The sequence below is a fragment of the Peromyscus leucopus genome, chromosome 8b (genome assembly GCF_004664715.2).
Source record: "Peromyscus leucopus breed LL Stock chromosome 8b, UCI_PerLeu_2.1, whole genome shotgun sequence".
Taxonomy (NCBI): Eukaryota; Metazoa; Chordata; class Mammalia; order Rodentia; family Cricetidae; genus Peromyscus; species Peromyscus leucopus.
Window position 1 is genome coordinate 87502687 of NC_051086.1, and position 19020 is coordinate 87521706.

General features: G+C 39.2%; 1 protein-coding gene across 1 annotated transcript in view; it reads right to left on the reverse strand.

Moving 5' to 3' along the window:
* Positions 1-19020, reverse strand: part of LOC119086963 — a 111467-nt gene that overhangs the window by 51870 nt on the left and 40577 nt on the right. Inside the window, exons 29-40 of the mRNA XM_037201094.1 lie at positions 18859-18963; positions 17885-17938; positions 16223-16327; positions 15188-15241; positions 13842-13946; positions 12769-12822; positions 10014-10118; positions 9231-9284; positions 8537-8641; positions 6122-6175; positions 5077-5181; positions 1021-1074 (exon numbers count right to left, since the gene is read on the reverse strand). Coding sequence (XP_037056989.1) covers positions 1021-1074; positions 5077-5181; positions 6122-6175; positions 8537-8641; positions 9231-9284; positions 10014-10118; positions 12769-12822; positions 13842-13946; positions 15188-15241; positions 16223-16327; positions 17885-17938; positions 18859-18963 — 954 coding nt within the window. The remainder of the gene's footprint in view (positions 1-1020; positions 1075-5076; positions 5182-6121; positions 6176-8536; positions 8642-9230; positions 9285-10013; positions 10119-12768; positions 12823-13841; positions 13947-15187; positions 15242-16222; positions 16328-17884; positions 17939-18858; positions 18964-19020) is intronic.

The following is a 19020-nucleotide window of genomic DNA, read 5'->3' on the forward strand; positions in this document are numbered from 1 at the left end:
AAAAAACGAACAGACAGGATATAGCTCTTTTTTCGGAAAGCTGGGACAGCAGGAGGAAGGGTGAGATTTTAGCTCTGAGCTCTGACCTCTCGGCTTTCTCTTTAAAAAAACAAACAAACAAACAAACAAACAAAAAACAAAAAAACAAAAAAAAAAGTGCTGTGGGATGGTCTGTATGTCAAATTACTCTGATTGGTCAATAAATAAAACACTGATTGGCCAGTGGCCAGGCAGGAAGTAGGTGGGACAAGGAGAGAGGAGAATTCTGGGAAGCGGAAGGCTGAGGCAGGGAAACACTGCCAGCTGCCGCCATGATCAGCAGCATGTGAAGACACCGGTAAGCCACCAGCCATGTGGCAAGGTATAGATTTACAAAAATGGGTTAATTTAAGCTATAAGAACAGTTAGCAAGAAGCCTGCCATGGCCATACAGTTTGTAAGCAATATAAGTCTCTGTGTTTACTTGGTTGGGTCTGAGTGGCTGTGGGACTGGCGGGTGACAAAGATTTGTCCTGACTGTGGGCAAGACAGGAAAACTCTAGCTACAGTTTTGTAATATTACATTTCAATAAGGCTGAAGTCCTAAATAAATCTGTCCATTCAAAAGCCTCAAGAGAACAGGAAAGCCAGATGTGGTATGTGTTTTAATTATTCTTATTGATAAACTGACATGTTTAAACAGTATCAAAGAGTTGAGCTAAGCAAACCACAGATACCACAACTTTATTCCATAGCACAGAAGGCAGGATCATTTTGTGTTTGTGGACTATTACCTCTGTGGCTCCATGATGTACTTCAATAATGGATAGCTAGCTCTTTGTTTTGCTCTTTTTATTTAGAGAAAAAGGGGAACAAATGTAAAAATATAGTAGACTTCATGTCACAAAAACTACACTGAAACAGCAGATAAAATGCATGCTCCATGAATCACAACTGTGCACTAAATGAGTCCCAGTCCATAACTGGGTGGCATGAAGTCTGGAGAATCCAGATGCTATGCCTTGTCCTGTGGCCCCTTACCTTTGAGATCCTTCACACCCTTCAGCAGCCTGTTAGTACTTAACTTCCCAGTATCTGTAAGAAAACCCATAAATGACATAATGGTAAATTTGAGATTAGCAAAATAGTATGAATTTAACAATAAAAGCTCCAAACTTTCAAAACTGCTAACTTGTTTATAAACACCAATTCCATTTTGTATATAATTAATAAACAAATAGAAGTGACTCCAATTATAATAACATCTAGAAGAATAAAATACTTTAGAATACATTTAACAAAATGGGAACACTTATACTCTGAAAATGACAAGCATGGTAGAGGGAAATGTTCAAAGACTCAAATAATAAAACTGTGTCCAAAATTCATCGCCAAACTCAATATTGTGAACCTGATGTTCTCCCTCAAACTGATCTACAGATTCAATGCAATTTATCAAAACCCATACTAACTTGTTTGAGTAAACTAGAAGCTAATAGTAAGATTCATTTGCAAAGAGACCCCAAATAATCCTGAAAATGAAGGACAAGGGAGGAAGACTCACACTTTAAAACCTGAAGACTTACTACAAGGCAGCAATAATCAAATGCTGTGGAATAATCCTCTTATACACTGTAAAGATTTGTCATTCAAATTGGTTTAATAACATACTGATTGGCCAGTAGCCAGGCAGGAAGTAAAGGGGGGTGGTGTCCAAACTAAGAATGCCAGGAAGGAGAAGGGCAGAGTCTGAGGAGTAACCACCAGATGCAGAGGGAGCAGGAGATGAATGTGCCATGCTAATAAAGGTACTGCCACATAGCAGAGTATAAATAAGGAATATGGGTTAACTTAAAATATAAGAGCTAGTTAATAATAAGCCTGAGCCATTGGCCAAGCATTTATAATTTATATTCTGATTCTGAGTTGATTATTTGGGGCCAGGTGGTATGGACATCCAATTACATATGGTGTTTGAACATGTGGCTGAAATTTTTACATAAAACCTGACAAAGCTTAATAAAGGATTCTAGCCAGGCAGTGGTGGTGCATGCCTTTAATCCCAGCACTCAGGAGGCAGAGCCAGGTGGATCTCTGTGAGTTTGAAGCCAGCCTGGTCTACAGATCGAGATCCAGGACAGGCACCAAAACTACACAGAGAAACCCTGTCTCAAAAAACCAAAAAAAAAAAAAAAAAAAAAAAAAAAAGATTCTAGACACACAAGAATGAAGTCAAGCATGGCTTCTCTAGTTACCTTTTCTCTGGTAGGCTGAGATGGCTTTCTGGCTCAGTGTTTGTGGCTCTTTTAAGAGGTCCTACTACCAAACCCTTACATGGTGATTATGAGCAGTTGACAGCATGCTACTTGGTGGCGGCTTCTCAGAGTTGGGGTGGGAAAATGGCTCCCAGAGCTGGCAGTAAACATGCCTTCACCAGGAGACTAGGGGAACTGAGTGGGAGGAGCCAGCAGCATCTCACCACCATCTAAGTGACACAGCAATTTTTTTTTTTTTTGTTCATGCAGACAGAAAAGGTTACAAATGAAGAGTAAGGGGAGATTCAGACAAAAAGACCCTCTAAATGGATTTAAAAATATATGTAGGCTTGGGAGAGAAAAAGGTAAACAAAGTCCTTAAAAAAGAAATAGAGTAATAAAAAATGTAATAGGCCACATAAAGATGGAAAATACAGAGAGTCTGGATACAGTGCATTTACAATCAAGGCAGTGGGGTTCTGGGGTAACATGAATCATAGAAACCATAGAAGAAAACTGGCAGAAATAATTCTTTATGTTTACAATCAGTTCATTCCAAGGGAGAAAGAGTATTTATAACAAATGGTGCTGGGAGAACTGGATCTTCACATGTAAGAGGAGATCATTGCTTAGGATTCTAATCTCATCCCTCTGACACAAAATATGTTCCACATAGATCAAACACCTAAACATAAGAGCTGAAACCCTAGAGGAAATTTATGTAAAACATCAATATCTTTAGATTAGGCAATACTATTTTTAGACTGTCAATAAAGCCCACACACAAAAATAGAGCAAACTTTCTGCAAGCAATATATGGTAAGAGCCTTTTCTACAATGTATGAAGAACTTTCTATGCTGAGAAAACCAATACAGTTTAAAATTGGACAAAGGACTGGGCATGGTAGCCCAGCCTTTAATCCCAGTACTCCAGGATGCAGGGACAGGTTGATCTCTGTGAGTTCAAGGCCAGTGTGGTCTACAAAGCAAGTTCAGGACAGTCAGAGCTATTATGCAGAGAAACCCTGTCTTGACAAACAAAACAAAAACAAAAACAAACAAAAACTGGACACAGGCAAGGACTCGACATTTCTCCAAAGATGATACACAAATGGCCAATGTGTACATGAAAAGGTGCTCAGTATCAGTGCTGTTAGAGAAACATAAAGAAACAGACTGAGGTACCACTTCAGCTCACTCAAGGACAGGTAATAATAACAGGAGCTGTGGAAAAATTAGAACCCTCACACTCTGCTAGTGGGAATGCCAAAGAGCACAGGCACTCTGGAAGACAGTCTGCCTTTCTTTTTAAAAAAGATTATTTCATTATTTAACGTGTGTGTGTGTGTGTGTGTGTGTGTGTGTGTGTGTGTGTGTGTGTGTACACATGTATATGCAGGTAAGAAGGAATCAGATCCCCTGGAGATGGAGTTATAAGTGGTTTTGAATCACAGGATTTGGGTACTGGGAACTGAACTCTGGTATTTTCAAAGAGAAGTCTTAACTGCTGAGTCATTTCCTCAGCCCCTATCCTGGCTTTCTTTGACCATTAGATACAAAGTTACTGTATGGCCCAGCAATTTTGTTTCTAGATATACCCTAGAAAAGTTAAAACATACATCCACCCCAAAACTTGTATGTGAATGGTTGCGGGAACATTCATACTAGCCCAAATGTGGAAATAACTAAATACTCATTTATTCATGAACGGATAATAAATAAAATGTGATATTTCTAATATGTAAGATTATTCAGTAACAAAAGGAGTGAAGTACTGGTACATAATAGGACATGGGTGCACTTTCACAGGAGACCAGATATTACATAATCCCATTTCTACAAACTGTTTGGAATAGGTAAATTGATGAAGATGGGTTAGTGGCTGTCCGAGTAGTATGGAAGAATTGGGATCAAAGAATGACTAGCAATGGGTGTGGTGTTTCTGTTTACAGATAACAAAAATATTCTAAAATGGACAATGGTGATAAGTACACAAGTCTGTGACTATATGAAACACCATTAAATCATATACTTTACTTTTATTATATGTGTGAGGGTGTTTTGTCTACCTGTATATCTGTTCACTATATGCATGCCTAGTGTCCAAGGGGTTCAGAAGAGGGTGTCAGGTCCTTGGAAATGAAGTTACAGACATTTGTGAGCTAACATGTGGCTGGGAACTAAACCCAGGTCTTCTGTCAAGCAGCCAGTGTTTTTAACCACTGAGCCATCTCTCTAACACTTTCATTGGATTAATTATATAACATTGAGTTATTCTCAATGGAGCTGTTAGACAATATTTTGCTTGAACTTGTCATCTCTAACAATGAAATGAATGATCTTTCTCAATGTGCCAAATATATTCCTTTAATGAGTCTTATTATGCCAACACATACATGCACTTTTCCTTTCTTTTAAATTCTGATGTTTCGCCATGCAGTGGTGGCGCACACTTTTAATCCCAGCACTCGGGAGGCAGAGCCAGGAGGATCTCTGTGAGTTTGAGGCCAGCCTGGTCTACAGAGCGAGATCAAGGACAGGCACCAAAACAACACAGAGAAACCTTGTAACCTTGTCTCGAAAAAAAAATTCTGATGTTTCTAGTATCTTCCATTTTCCCCTTAGTCTTTTTATGATGTGTGCTCATTAGTGGTGTGTGGGCAGGAACAGAAAACATTTACCAATGGCTGCTTTATGTCTAAAACAAACTCTGACACTGATAACTTTCTTATGCATCTTCAGTCTTAGTTTTAAAAATTATTCTCTAATTACTTCGAACAATTAAAAAAAAGCAATGCTGATAAAGGAGCCTCAACCTCATGAGAAGCTCCCACCAACTCACCATCGAGGGGCAACGGTTTCATCAGGTCCTGCAGTTCCTTGTCTGTGAGCTCGATATCAAGGTTTGCCAGGACACTTGGTACATCGTCAGTCGAGATCTTCTCACCTGTCAGAAGAGACTGGCTGAACATCACAGTTCACACCATGCTTGATGTCTAATGGGAAGAGTTCCTTTATAATTAAAAATACCCTAGTTTTAAGGCCAAAGATTAAAGTAAAAAGAAAAAAATTTAAGCTATTGCATCAATAACTTTGTTAGGCAAATTTCTCTTTACAATATAAATAAGTTTCTTTTACAGTGATTGAATAATAACTTCTAGAATGAAGCTGGATGAATTTATTACATTTATTTTTTAGTGTGTGTGTGTGTGTGTGTGTGTGTGTGTGTGTGTGTGTGTGTGCGTGTGTGCATGCTCATGTGTGGTATACACATGCCATGGTGCAGGTGTGGAGGCCAGAGGAGAACTTGCAGGAGCCAATTTTCTCTTTTCCTGCAGAGCCATCTCATCAGGTCTAACTTAATTTATAAAAAGATACTTATATACAACTTTCTTCAAAGATAACTTCATGTTTATTTATTTGTGTCTTTATTTTTGAACAGGGTCTTCCTATATGTCCCATATTGGCCTCAGAGTTACATAGCTGAGACTTGATTTGAATTCGGGATCCTCTTGCCTCAGTCTCCAGAGCTCTGGGTTTATGGGTATACTTAGCCAAAAATATCATTTTGGTTTTGAAAAGAATTACAATGAATACAATGAGGACATTGACTTGATCATTTGAAAACTTCATTCAGGTTTGTTGTGTCTTTCTCTATTTTGTTTACAAAGAACCACTGAAGTAAATTATAATATCATAACAGACTATAGAATCTCATTCCAAACTACAGAGAATTTTAAAACATGGAGTTCTAGAGTCAAATATCGTTATCAAGTATGCAAAAACAGTAGAATTTATAAGTCAAACATTGAGTACTGAGAAACATTAGTGACTATAAAACGTTAATGTGGATAGCCCAAACCTAATTTTATAACTTTTCCACTCACCTGTGTAGTCTTTCAGTTTTTCCATCAGTGTCTGTAGAGGAATTTTCTCATCAACTATAGGGAAGATTAAAACCACATTACGATGTAACCAAGACTATGGGACTCTGCACACACTCACAGGAATGACTCTCATCACTTTGGGCACCACCCCATTGCCCACATACTTCAGAAACAGCCATTGAACACACTTTCTAGGTTATCACCTTGTCTTTTCTCCTTCGACAAGCATCAAAAAGGAAGATTCTGGAGTGACATCAGCAAGATGGTCAACATGAAAGGCCTAGCACTGTCTCCTGGGGCTTCTTCAAAAAGGACCCAAACTATATCTTGACTAGTTTCTAAAGGGGAGCCCTGGTGTACAGCAAGGGAGGTGTGGAAATCTCAGGCTGGATGTGCTGGGAGAGGACAAAAGCATCCCGAATGGTACTCCACCTCCCTGGTTGCAACTAGTGTGGAGCTCAGTGGGAAAACGACAGTCAGGCCTTCTGCAGCCCCATTACTACCAGAGACAGCAGAGTCTCTTGAGATACACCTCAGGAGGTTCCTGTCGGAGTCAGTGGTAATGCTCATTAGCAGATTTTCATCAAAGCCTGAAGTTGGCACCATCCTTTCTTTCTGTTCCTAGTTCAAGATACAATCAGTTGCTTGCTCCCCCTCCCCCCACAGCCACATTTACCATATGGAACATATGTGGTGATACGACCAAGAGGTGTATCTCTACCAATATCAGACTCTGAATCTCCAAGACTCTTCAGTCATCCAGACATCTATTTATTTCCTAAATAACTTGTACCAGGTATTTTGTAGGTGTGGTAGGAAGATAACTACTACCTTCTTCAATCAATAGATAGAATAATTAAATAGATAAAAAAAAACAACCCATGATCCTCAATATACTCAAGAACATTCATAAAAATCCCACAATTTAATATTGTAACCAATGGGGAAATGAAAACTTTTCCACCAAGATTTATCACAAGACACCTGCATTCACTCTTATCACTTCTATTCAGCATAGCACTGAAGTGCTAGTAAGAGCAGACCAGAAAATAAATTAGAGGCATTGGGAGGGAAGGGACAACATGAGGTGTCAGGCACAGAAAGAAAACCATCACACAATTTTACAAATACACATGAAGTGTAAAAGAGTTGAGCCTGGGAAATAAGAAGTACAATGCTGGCTAACGGGCTGGCCCAGGAGTAAAGTCGGGAAGATGGTGATCAAAGGTAAACAGTTCAGCTAGATCAGAGAATGGTTCAAAATATCTACCGTACAACAGTTAGTATTCTATATTTGAATATTTAGTAAGAACAGATTTTATGTGTACTCATCACAGAAATTAAGTAATGAGTATGCTAATCAGCTGGATGTAGCCATTCCACAATGTATATACACATCCGAAAGAACACTCTGTAAATGATTCATTCAACTTTCTTGTCACTTAAAATATCAAAAGTCTTAAAAAAAAACTTAAAAGTTCAACAATGCAATTTCTGGCTTATAGTGGATCAGATTTGTTTATATTGAGAGAAAAGGTGACTAAGACATAGGTCTATCCTGAGAGTTTGAGCTCATAGTCAAAATGTGGAAGACTTATGTACTATGTGGTACTTGTGAAAGCAAAAATCTCATGAACCAAAGAATAATGTTTTATCTTTTTAGATAGGAAAGTGGCTGCTCATGTGCTAAAATACAATCAGGTGTTTTGCATGGTGCCCCCGACATGGCTCTTCTGGGCTCTCCCTTCTTCTTTGAAAAGGATATGTAACACAAACAAACAAACATACATACATACATACAAAGGTTCTTTGAACTAAACTGTGGTATCATTATTTGAATGTATGTTCTCTTTAAAACTCACAAAGAGTTTATTTGCCATCTTAGTACTATTAAAAGGTGGGATTAAAAAATCTCATTGGTATGTGTGTGTATGTGCGTGCGCATGTGTGTGCCCGTTGGGCGGTCAGTGGACAACTCTGAGTTTTGATCCTCACCTATCTTGTTTAAGATAGGATCTCTGTTTTAGCTGCTGCCTATGCCAGGCTGCCTGGCCCTTGAGCTGCTGGGGATTCCCATGCCACAGTAGAAGTGCTGGGATTGCAGTCATGCTACTGTGCCCCTTTTATACAGGATCTGGGAATCTGAACCAAGGGCCTAATGCCTGCACGTGCTTTACCCACAGAGTCATTCCTTTAGCCTTGAAAGCAGGACTTTTAATAGCTTAGTCCATGAGGGCTCGACTGTGTAATGATACAGCAAGAAGCAGTCAGTGGATGCAGGAGCCTTAATCTAGGACTTCATAACTTCCCCAGCTGAGAAAGTAAGGTTCTCTTCTTTAGAAATGATACAGTCTATGTAAGTACATTACAGTGACACGAAGGGACTCTGATGTTTGATGTCGGTCAGATGCTCACCACCAACGTGTATGCTTTGATTCAGATCTCTAAGCTCCATATTTGAAAGTTTGACTCCCATGTTGCCCAGAACTGTGTTCAGGTTGTTGACATCGACTTTACCACCTAAAGAATGTAGCACAGAGAAGATTAAATGATGCCCACAGAGGCCTTCTTACATTTTATTGATACACATACCACATTGTGAGTTTTTTGAGCACCATGTCATTACTCACAGAGTGTGCATACTATTTTGGGATCATTATCTACTCACTAAAACCTATTCAAAGTCTATTATTTAATTAGGACACACGCTACTTCCTTTGAGTCTTAACTTGAGGAACCTACACAGACCAAAGTTTAAAATGGCAACAAATATTCAGGGAAGTTTAGTTTATGGGTGGAAAACATTCTTTATTCTGAATAATACATAGGGCTCACTGTTAATGGCTGAAATCCTAATTTTACTTATACTTGCTGCTGATCAAATCCTTTGGATCACTGGTGATCATTTCTATAATTTTTGCAATGCAAACTTGAAATGTGGTATTTCCTTTCCCATGTGGAACTTCCTCTTGTAAGATGGAACACAGAGGAGACATTTGCCAACTGATACACAGAGATGTTAGCGTCCAGCGCTCAAAATTGTCATGCTGACTACATAGATGTGGGGAATCACAATTTTCTTTTCATTCTCAACACACTTCTCACTCACCTTTGAGAGACGTCACCGTGTCTAGTAACCTGTTCTTAAAGACCTTGTTATCATCTACAAAAAAAAAGTGCAAATTTAAGGTAATGGTGAAATAATGTGGTAATTCACTAACATTATTTCAGTAAGACTAAAATCTTATTGCTTGCCTTACAAAGTACTCCATTAAAATACAATTTGAGATACTATTAGGGAAAGTTTAGAACATGGTGGAGTTACTGGAAAATTTAGTTTAAGTACAATTTGCTTGAGTGTGTGTGCATGTGTATGCATGTGTGTACATGCATGCTTGTGTATGTGTGCATGTACATGTGTGTGTTTGTTCCATCTCACCTTTTTAAAAATCCTCCTCTAGGTTAACATAACCCTTTCCTTCCGTAATTCCATAGTCACCTGTAGGTACCCAGGAGGTAAGGATAGCAGTGGACACTCCTTCCTTTGGACAGCATAGTTCAACATGATGGGGACACTTCTTCCCAAATTAAAAGTTAAGAATTTTATAGGTGCAAATATCCCTCAAGAATCCCTTTAATCTTAGGAAATGGGGATAATTTTAGTTGTTAAATTTTTTAAAGAGTTATTTATTTATTATACAGAGGAGGGCACCAGATCTCATTACAGATGGTTGTGAGCCACCATGTGGTTGCTGGGAATTGAACTCAGGACCTCTGGAAGAGTCATCGGTGCTCTTAACCTCTGAGCCATCTCTCCAAGCCCATGTTAAATTTTTTTAAGTATTAAAAAGCCCAAATGCTCTAAAGTCATATTAGCATTTGAAATACTTACCATCAAAAGGGAGTTTTTCCATCACTTTTGAGAATTCTTTGTCTGAAAGCTCTATTCCTATTTTTGATAGAATGGGTTTCACATTTTTGATATCCACTTCTCCTCCTAAAAAATCAATACACAACTTGTACAACCACTGTGGAAATCAGTATGGCGGTTTCTCAGAAAATTAGGAATCGAACTACCTCAAGACCCAGCCATCCCACTCTTGGACATATACACAAGGAATGATGACTCATTCCATAAAGATACATGCTCAGCTATGTTCATAGCAGCACTATTTGTAATAGCTAGAACCTGGAAACAACCTAGATGCCCATCAACGGAAGAATGGATGGAAAAAATGTGGTACATATACACACACAATGGAGTACTACTCAGCAGAGAAAAACGATGAAAGCATGAAATTTGCAGGCAAAAGGATGGAACTAGAAAAAATCATCCTGAGTGAGGTAACCCAAACCCAGAAAGACAGTCATGGTATGTACTCACTCATAAGTGGATTCTAGATATAAAATAAAGAACAATCAGACCACAACCCATAGAACCATGGAAGCTATATATATAGCATGGAGGTCCCTAGGACAACTGTGGCTTATAATAAATTTCGGTTTTACTCAATTATTGAAAAAAAATAGCCAAATGAATGGAAACACATGAAATATGAACCAAAGGCTGAGGGGCCCCCAGCTGGATCAGGCCCTCTGAATAGGTGAGACAGTTGATTGGCTTGATCAGTTTGGGAGGCAACTAGGCAGTGGGACCAAGTCCTGTGCTCATTGCATGAGTTGGTTGTTTGAAACCTGGAGCTTATGCAGGGACACTTGGCTCAGTCTGGGAGGAAGGGACTGGACCTGCCTGGACTGAGTCTACCAGGTCGATCACAGTCCTTGGGGAGGCTTTGCCCTGGACGAGGTGGGAATGGGGGGTGGGCTGGAGGTAAGGAGAGGGGGTGGGAGGGGGAGAATAGGGGAACCCGTGGCTGATATGTAGAACTGAATGGTATTGTAAAATAAAATTTTAAAAAAATCAATACACATCATTACATATACAAATTTAGATTTTCATCTAATAATTCTAAATGGGGAAATAAATAATCTATGATACACTGCATGAGAAGGTACGGAATGGGAGCAGAGGTCAAACAGTTCTACAAGGGTACCTACTATTACAGTCAAAGAGATTTGATCCTAAATGCTAATAAAAAAAGCTGGAAAGATGACTCAGCATTTTCTGTTTTTGCAGAGGCCCAGAGTTTGATTCTCAGCTCACAACCACCTGTACCTCAGTTCCAGGGGCATCCAATGCCTCTAACTTCCTTAGGTACCTGAACTCGGGAACACACACCCACATTCAGATGTATATATATATATGTATATATGTATGTATATATATATATATATACACACACACACACATATATAAAGTGTCAAGGTAACTTTGAATGTAGAGATTATCTGTTGTGGAATATTATTTTAAGATGTGTTACATTTGTTTATGCTGTGGGACATTTCTTTAATGATGCAAAGATGTGTTGCATTCTTTTTTTTTCTTTAAAAAATTTTTTTTTCACCAAGCAGTGAAGGCACATGTCTTTAATCCCAGCACTCGGGAGGCAGAAGCCAGGTAGATCTCTGTGAGTTTGAGGCCAGCCTGGTCTACAGAGCGAGATCCAGGACAGGCACCAAAACTACACACAGAAACCCTGTTTTGAAAAAAAACAAAAAAAATTTTTTTCTTTCTTTTTACATAACAACCCCTGTTTTGCCTCCCTCCCCTTCTCCTGCTCCCCGACACCTACCCCCATCTCACCCTTATCCCCTCCTCATAGAGGGTAAGGCCTTGCTTGGGTAGTCAACAGAGCTGGCATACCAAACTGGGGCTGGACCTAGCCCCTCCTCCTTACATCAAGGCTGAACAAGGCATCGCACCATAGGGAATGGACTCTAAAAAGCCAGTTTGTGTTACGTTCTTTCATGCTGCATTTGTTTAACTCTGTAAAGCTGTGTTACTTTGCTGTCTAAAACACCTGATTGATCTAACAAAGAGCTGAACAGTCATTGGGTTGGCAGGAAAGGATAGACAGGGCTGGCAAGTAGGGAGAATAAATGGGAGGAGTAATCTGGGAGGATAAAGAAGGAGCAAGAACAAGGACAGGAGGATGCTAGGAACCAGCCACCCAGCCACCCAGCCACCCAGCCACCCAGCCAGCCACAGAGTAAGAGTGAAAGTAAGATATACAAAAGTAAGAAAAAGAAAAAGCCCAGAGGCAAAAGGTAGATGGGATAATTTAAGTTAAGGAAAGCTGGCTAGCAACAAGCCAAGCTAAGGCTGGGCATTCATAAGTAATAATAAGACTCTGTGTGATTTATTTGGAAGCCAAAGAGTAAAAATCAACCAACAACAGATGTCCACACCATGCATTCCTTTATTCAACTATAATACATGCAAATAGTTGCATGCACTAAAGTGATATCTGCCAGTCCCATCGTTAGACGTTATAAGTTATCTGAAATATTTAGCACAGTTTTGTGGCAGCTATTATCTTACTAATATAGAGACTGGTTATTCTAAAATAAAGAGAGAAAAAATATATTGAAATGAAAAATATACCAGAAACAAGCAAAATGCCACTGATTTGATTTTCAATATTTAACAAATAAGGCAAATGTCATAATTAACATGACAGCTAAAGGATGATAAAATATACTGACTATAAACACTGAGCATCTGGGATTCACAATTGCCCACTCACCTGTAATGGTTCTAACTCTATCCATCACCTTTTTCAGATCAGCCTTCCCATCATCTATGAGAAAAGGCACAATGGAATTAATACCATAAACAGAGAAAAAGAAACAGGGTATATTTGCGGTAAAAACAACCAATAAAAATCTTCACCCTCTGAATTTTCCATTGACTTATTAAATTCCTGGACCTCAAGGAATTAATGTGATCTCCATTAAATGGGAATGTCACTTATACCTAAGAAACTGGGTCAGGACAAGTATATTTTCCATGGTGTCTCAGAAGCCATTATAAACAACTTTTGAAAACACTACTGGATTGACCTAGGATTCCAGTGATTTAAGTCCATGTATGAATAAACAGCGGAGGCAGGGGCTACTAACCTAGCCCCGTATGCTCTAGGATTCCTTCCTGGAGGACCAAGGCTCAAAATATTTGATGTATTGGCATAGACTGTGAGAGATTCAGAAAGAACGAAGAAATTTTATATGGAAGAGAAGTTGAATAAAGAAAAAAATCAAGGAACATAAAGATGTGGAACAAGACAACTTAAGGAGAAGAAAATGGGACAAACTAAGCTGTTCGAGGCACAGAAGGAACTGGAAGGTGTCCTGCACCATCATCTGAACCTCAGATTTCACAAACTGAGGAACGGTGGAAGGATGGGCCTGTTGACCTCTCTACAACTTTTCATATCACTATAATTTGTGTGTGAGTGCGTGTGTGTGCATATTCACACACATGTGTGTGTGCATGCATGTGTGACAGAGTCTCACTGTGTAGCTCTAGCCAGCCTGAAACTCACTATGTAGATGAGGCTAGCCTTGAACTCACAGAGGTCTGTCTGCCTCAGCCTCAGCCTTCTGAGTGCTGGGATTAAAGGCATTTTAGCAATTCTTTTAGAAACAGATAGATTATGCTGATTTTGTTTTGGTGTAATAAAGATCCAAGTTTTATTCTTGTTTTAATATTAGCTTCTCCAATTTTTCTAACATGTATCTGTCATCAGTTACACCCAATTTAACATGTATTTTATGACACAAAGATAAGAAGATGCCTGGGGGGATCTGTAGCACTCACCATCCACTGGGAGGTCTTCTGACAGCTTTGCAAATTCTTCTTCATTGAGTTTGATTCCCAGTCTTTTTAGGAAACCATCCAGGTTATTTACCTGAACCTTTCCCTCTTAGGAAAAAAGATATGAGGTAATAAGAAGGTGAACTTTACCAACGCCTTCTATATGCAAACTCATTATTAGTACCTTTAATGATTTTAACTGGTTTTGACTGTACCAACTTACTAAGTTGAAACTATGTTTTCAAGAATTCCATTTTCTGTATAGGTTTTTATTTTTTCTTCTGTGTTTTGACTTGAACCCAGGGCCTCACACACATGCTAAGCAAGAAGCTCTACCACTGAGTCACACCCACAGCTTTTCTGTGCAGTTTTGGGATAGTATTTGTCAAAGAGAACCCTGCATAATTGCAAAGCTGAAGTGAGGTTTCAGTCACCCCCCTCTGTGAGCGAATGGGGCCAAGTCGGGCTTTCTATTTACACTGAGGGGCAAAGCGTGTTTGCATAAGGCTACCCAGTTGCTTCCTAGGGCAGTGGGACAGCTGGCTGAGAAGCATAATATTCTTATTGTTCTATGTCTGCAGATTCCTTTCCTGTACAGTTCTGTGATAAATTCTGCATACTTAGGAGTCACAAATGAAGTGAGTTCGAGCCCATTACCAGGAGCAGAGGTAGCAGCCCTCAGAGTCCTTCACCATATCTTACAACTCCATGGCTTAATCTTGTAATAAATTCCCTGACCTTGTTGCTCCTAGTAACTATGTTTCCCCAATCAAATTCTAAGTGATACAATGACCATAAATTCCATTAAAATAAAATAGTACAAAAGAGCCTTGAAATTGTTTCAACAAAGTTGAAACCCCAAATAGCCTTGTCCAAGGACACACAGAAAGTCAATAAAATAGGTAAAAATAAATTTTGTCTCGGTTACAACATGAGGAGGCCAGACAAAGGTAAGAAAATATGAAAAATGCTATAGAATTCCCTCTAAGACAGTGGTTCTTAATCCATGGGTTGTGACCCCCTAGTGGGGTCAAATGGTCCTTTCACAGGGGCCACATATCAGATATCCTGCATACCAGATATTTACATTATGATTTATAACAGCAGCAAAATTACAGTTATGAAGTAGCAGTGAAAATAATTTTATGGTTAGGGATCACCACAACATGAGGAACTGTATTAAAGGGTCGCAGCACTAGGAAGGTTGAGAACCACTGCTCTAAGATGAAATATATGCTATTTCTGATATAAAGAATCAGAAATAAGGAGTTATAGCAAAGCAAGGATTCACAATTAATTATTTAATAAACAGTGAATGTCAACATGTGTCTTTTAATTGAGTTACTTACCATTGAAGGATTTCACGCCTTTTAACACCCTGTTGTAATACACTTTCCCAGAATCTAAGGAAAAACCATAGTTCATTTAATGGGAAACTGACTTGATATCATAAAAGTAGCATAATACAAATTATTTAATAATCATCATTTTTTTTTTTTTTTTTTTTTTTTTTGGTTTTTCGAGACAGGGTTTCTCTGTGTAGCTTTGCGCCTTTCCTGGAACTCACTTGGTAGCCCAGGCTGGCCTCGAACTCACAGAGATTCGCCTGCCTCTGCCTCCCGAGTGCTGGGATTAAAGGCGTGCGCCACCACCGCCCGGCTAATAATCATCATTTTAAAAAGAGCTGTCTAGGGCTGCTGAGATGGCTCAGAGGGTAAAGGCGTCTGCTCTGTAAGCCTGACAACAAGTTGCAGCTCAGCACCTACATACAGGTGATGGGAGAGAACTGACTTCACAAGCTCACGCTTGGCCTCCACACGAATCCATGGCACATGCACACACATATATCATGCACACAATAATCATAAAGCATTAAAACAAAAATAAAGAACTGTCACTGCTTTGTATACTATTTAATTTGAGACAGTGAAGCTATGGAATAGAAACTTCCTCACTGTGACAAACCTCTCTAGTGCCTGAGAGACTCCACATGCTAAATGTTGCTTCATCTTTACTTTTTTGCCATGAATATGATACTTTCCTCTCCGTTTTCTTTTCTCATTTTATGATGTAAGAAAATTAGTGGCCTAAAGATAACATTCTTTATGGTTGATGTCAACTTTCGCCTCCAGACTTCTGGCACTTCCAATATAAAGTATCAAAGACAATGGGGCAAAATTATTCTATAACAATTCAATATTCTCCCTTCCTTCCTTCCCTTTTCTTTTTTCTTTCTTTTTTGTATTTTTAGAGGAAAATAAACAGTAGTAGAGCTAGAGAGCTTTACACAGACCCTACAGACAAAAAAAAAAACAAAAACAAAAACAAAAGCCACAGCAAAACAGAAAGGCTCCTAGAAACCCGTGGGTCTTCCCTTGGCTCACCATCAACAGGCAGTGTTTTCAGCAGCCTTTCTTGCTCCCTCTCTGTGAGTTCAACCCCCAGGTTCTTTAAGATGTTTTTCAGGTCACTGGAATCAACTTTGTCTCCTTTCAAAAGAGGGAGTGGCAGGTACATGGAATTGAATTCAGTGTCGCAGGTACATGGAATTGAATTCAGTGTCGCAGGTACATGGAATTGAATTCAGTGTCGCAGGTACATGGACTTTGAACACAGTCACAGGCACATGGACTTTGAACACAGAGTCACAGGTACATGGACTGTGAATACAGTGTCACAGGTACATGGACTGTGAATACAGTGTCACAGGCACATGGACTTGAATACAGTGTCACAGGCACATGGACTGTGAATACAGTGTCACAGGCACATGGACTGTGAATACAGTGTCACAGGCACATGGACTTGAATACAGTGTCACAGGCACATGGACTGTGAACACAGAGTCACAGGTACATGGACTTTGAATACAGTGTCACAGGCACATGGACTGTGAATACAGTGTCAAGCACATGGACTGTGAACACAGAGTCATAGGTACATGGACTTTGAATACAGTGTCACAGGCACATGGACTGTGAATACAGTGTCACAGGCACATGGACTTGAATACAGTGTCACAGGCACATGGACTGTGAACACAGAGTCACAGGTACATGGACTTTGAATACAGTGTCACAGGCACATGGACTGTGAATACAGTGTCACAGGCACATGGACTGTGAACACAGAGTCATAGGTACATGGACTTTGAATACAGTGTCACAGGCACATGGACTGTGAATACAGTGTCACAGGCACATACATGGACTTGAATACAGTGTCACAGGCACATGGACTGTGAATACAGAGTCACAGGCACATGGACTGTGAATACAGAGTCACAGGCACATGGACTGTGAATACAGTGTCACAGGCACATGGACTTTAATACAGTGTCACAGGCACATGGACTGTGAATACAGTGTCATAGGCACATGGACTGTGAATACAGTGTCACAGGCACATGGACTTGAATACAGTGTCACAGGCACATGGACTTTGAATTCAGTGAGATTTTGTCTTGAGTTGTAAAACTTACTTTGTGTGGAGTCAGTTGTTAGGTTGAAGAATCGATTGCAGAGTCAATGGGCATGTTTCATGGTATTAGCTTTGCATAAGTTAAGGAGTGTTTTTTTTTTTTTTTTTGTTTTTTTTTTAACTAAAAGTAGGAAAGAGAACTTCTAGAATGAAATCTCATCAGTGAATTCCTAAAACACTAATTCTTATATGACTCACTATTCAGAAATATTTGTGTGGCAAGAATTACTTGATGCTTTCAGTAAAAATGGTGTTGTCACCATCCCTAAGCTTTACTGTACCATATTCTATAAGGCTTTAGATTGTTTTAAGCATTTGTGAAGTGACATTATTTCAAACTGACAGCACAAAATACCTTATCACCTTAAGTTAGTCTGAGGGGCATTAGATGTGTATATATTATTATGAAACATTTTAATTTTATACGATTCTAGAAATGTCACAGAAAAATGAGGTGCTACTGATTAGAATCCCTAAATGATCTCTATTATTTTCAGTTCCCTTTAATTTAATTAAACCTAGTGTAAGCGTTTACACCATGAGAATTACAGCACCTCCTTACTCACCTGTAAAAGCATTCAACTTTTTCATCAGTGTATCCACAGAAACTTTCCTAAGAGCTGGAATAAAGCACGAGAGTGAAGACGGTAAACCATCAGTTACTGTTACAAAGGCCCTAACCTACGTGCTTTACATATTTATTTAAGAAATGTACTGTGGGGGTCGAGAAATGATTCCGTGGTTAAGAGCCCTTGCTGTTCTTCTAGAGGACCCGGGTTCAATTCTCACTACCCAAATGTCTGTTATTCCTATTCCAGGAGATCCAATGCCCAATTCTGGCCTCTATTGGCACTGCACGCAGGTAGTGTACAGACATACATGCAGTCAGAACATTTATACACATAAAATAATAGTTTTTTAAAGAAAAGGAATATACAGGCAACATTTTCTGTTATTTTATCCAATCTCACTGCTTTCATGAGTATCATGAAGAAAATCTTAAAAGTACAAAGTTCCCTCATTCCCATCTCCTCCAGGGCAAGGACTCCCCTGGGGATTCAGAGGGTGGGGTGGGGGGTGGGAGGAGGGAGGACAGGGGAATCTGTGGCTGATACATAAAATTAAATTATAAAATAAATAAATAAGTACAAAGCTCCATTTCAAAAATATAAATTTCATTCACAGTTCTAATATCCCAAAGTCAAGTGTGTTAGTGATGGGAAGAAATTCTGAAGTACCCTTATCTCAAAAGCCTGTATTTTGCTATCCAAAGTGTAGAAGACTGTCTATTAGTGATCATAATATGGGTAGAGAATGCAAAAGGCATGCTTTCAAACATGAAGCTTCAACACTGATTTTGGTAACTAGTTGCTTATATGCTCCTCCCATATGTATAACTTTCTGATTACATCATATTAGACTGCCATTCATAAGGCCCCTTATCCTAGGACTTTTATAGTTAAAGGTCTTTCTTTTCTTTAAAAAAAAAAAAAAAGTAAAGTCTCTCAGTATAACTAGGACATTTAAAAATTCCACTCACCACCAGTAGGGAGATTTTGTACCAGATCCTTAAATTCATTGTCCTTAAGCTTGATTCCTAAGCTATCCACCAGAGTCTTCAGATTGTTGGAGCTAACCTTCCCACCTGAGGAGAGAGAGGCCTATGAAGAAAGGTACAAAGCTCCCCAGACAGTTTCTTAGC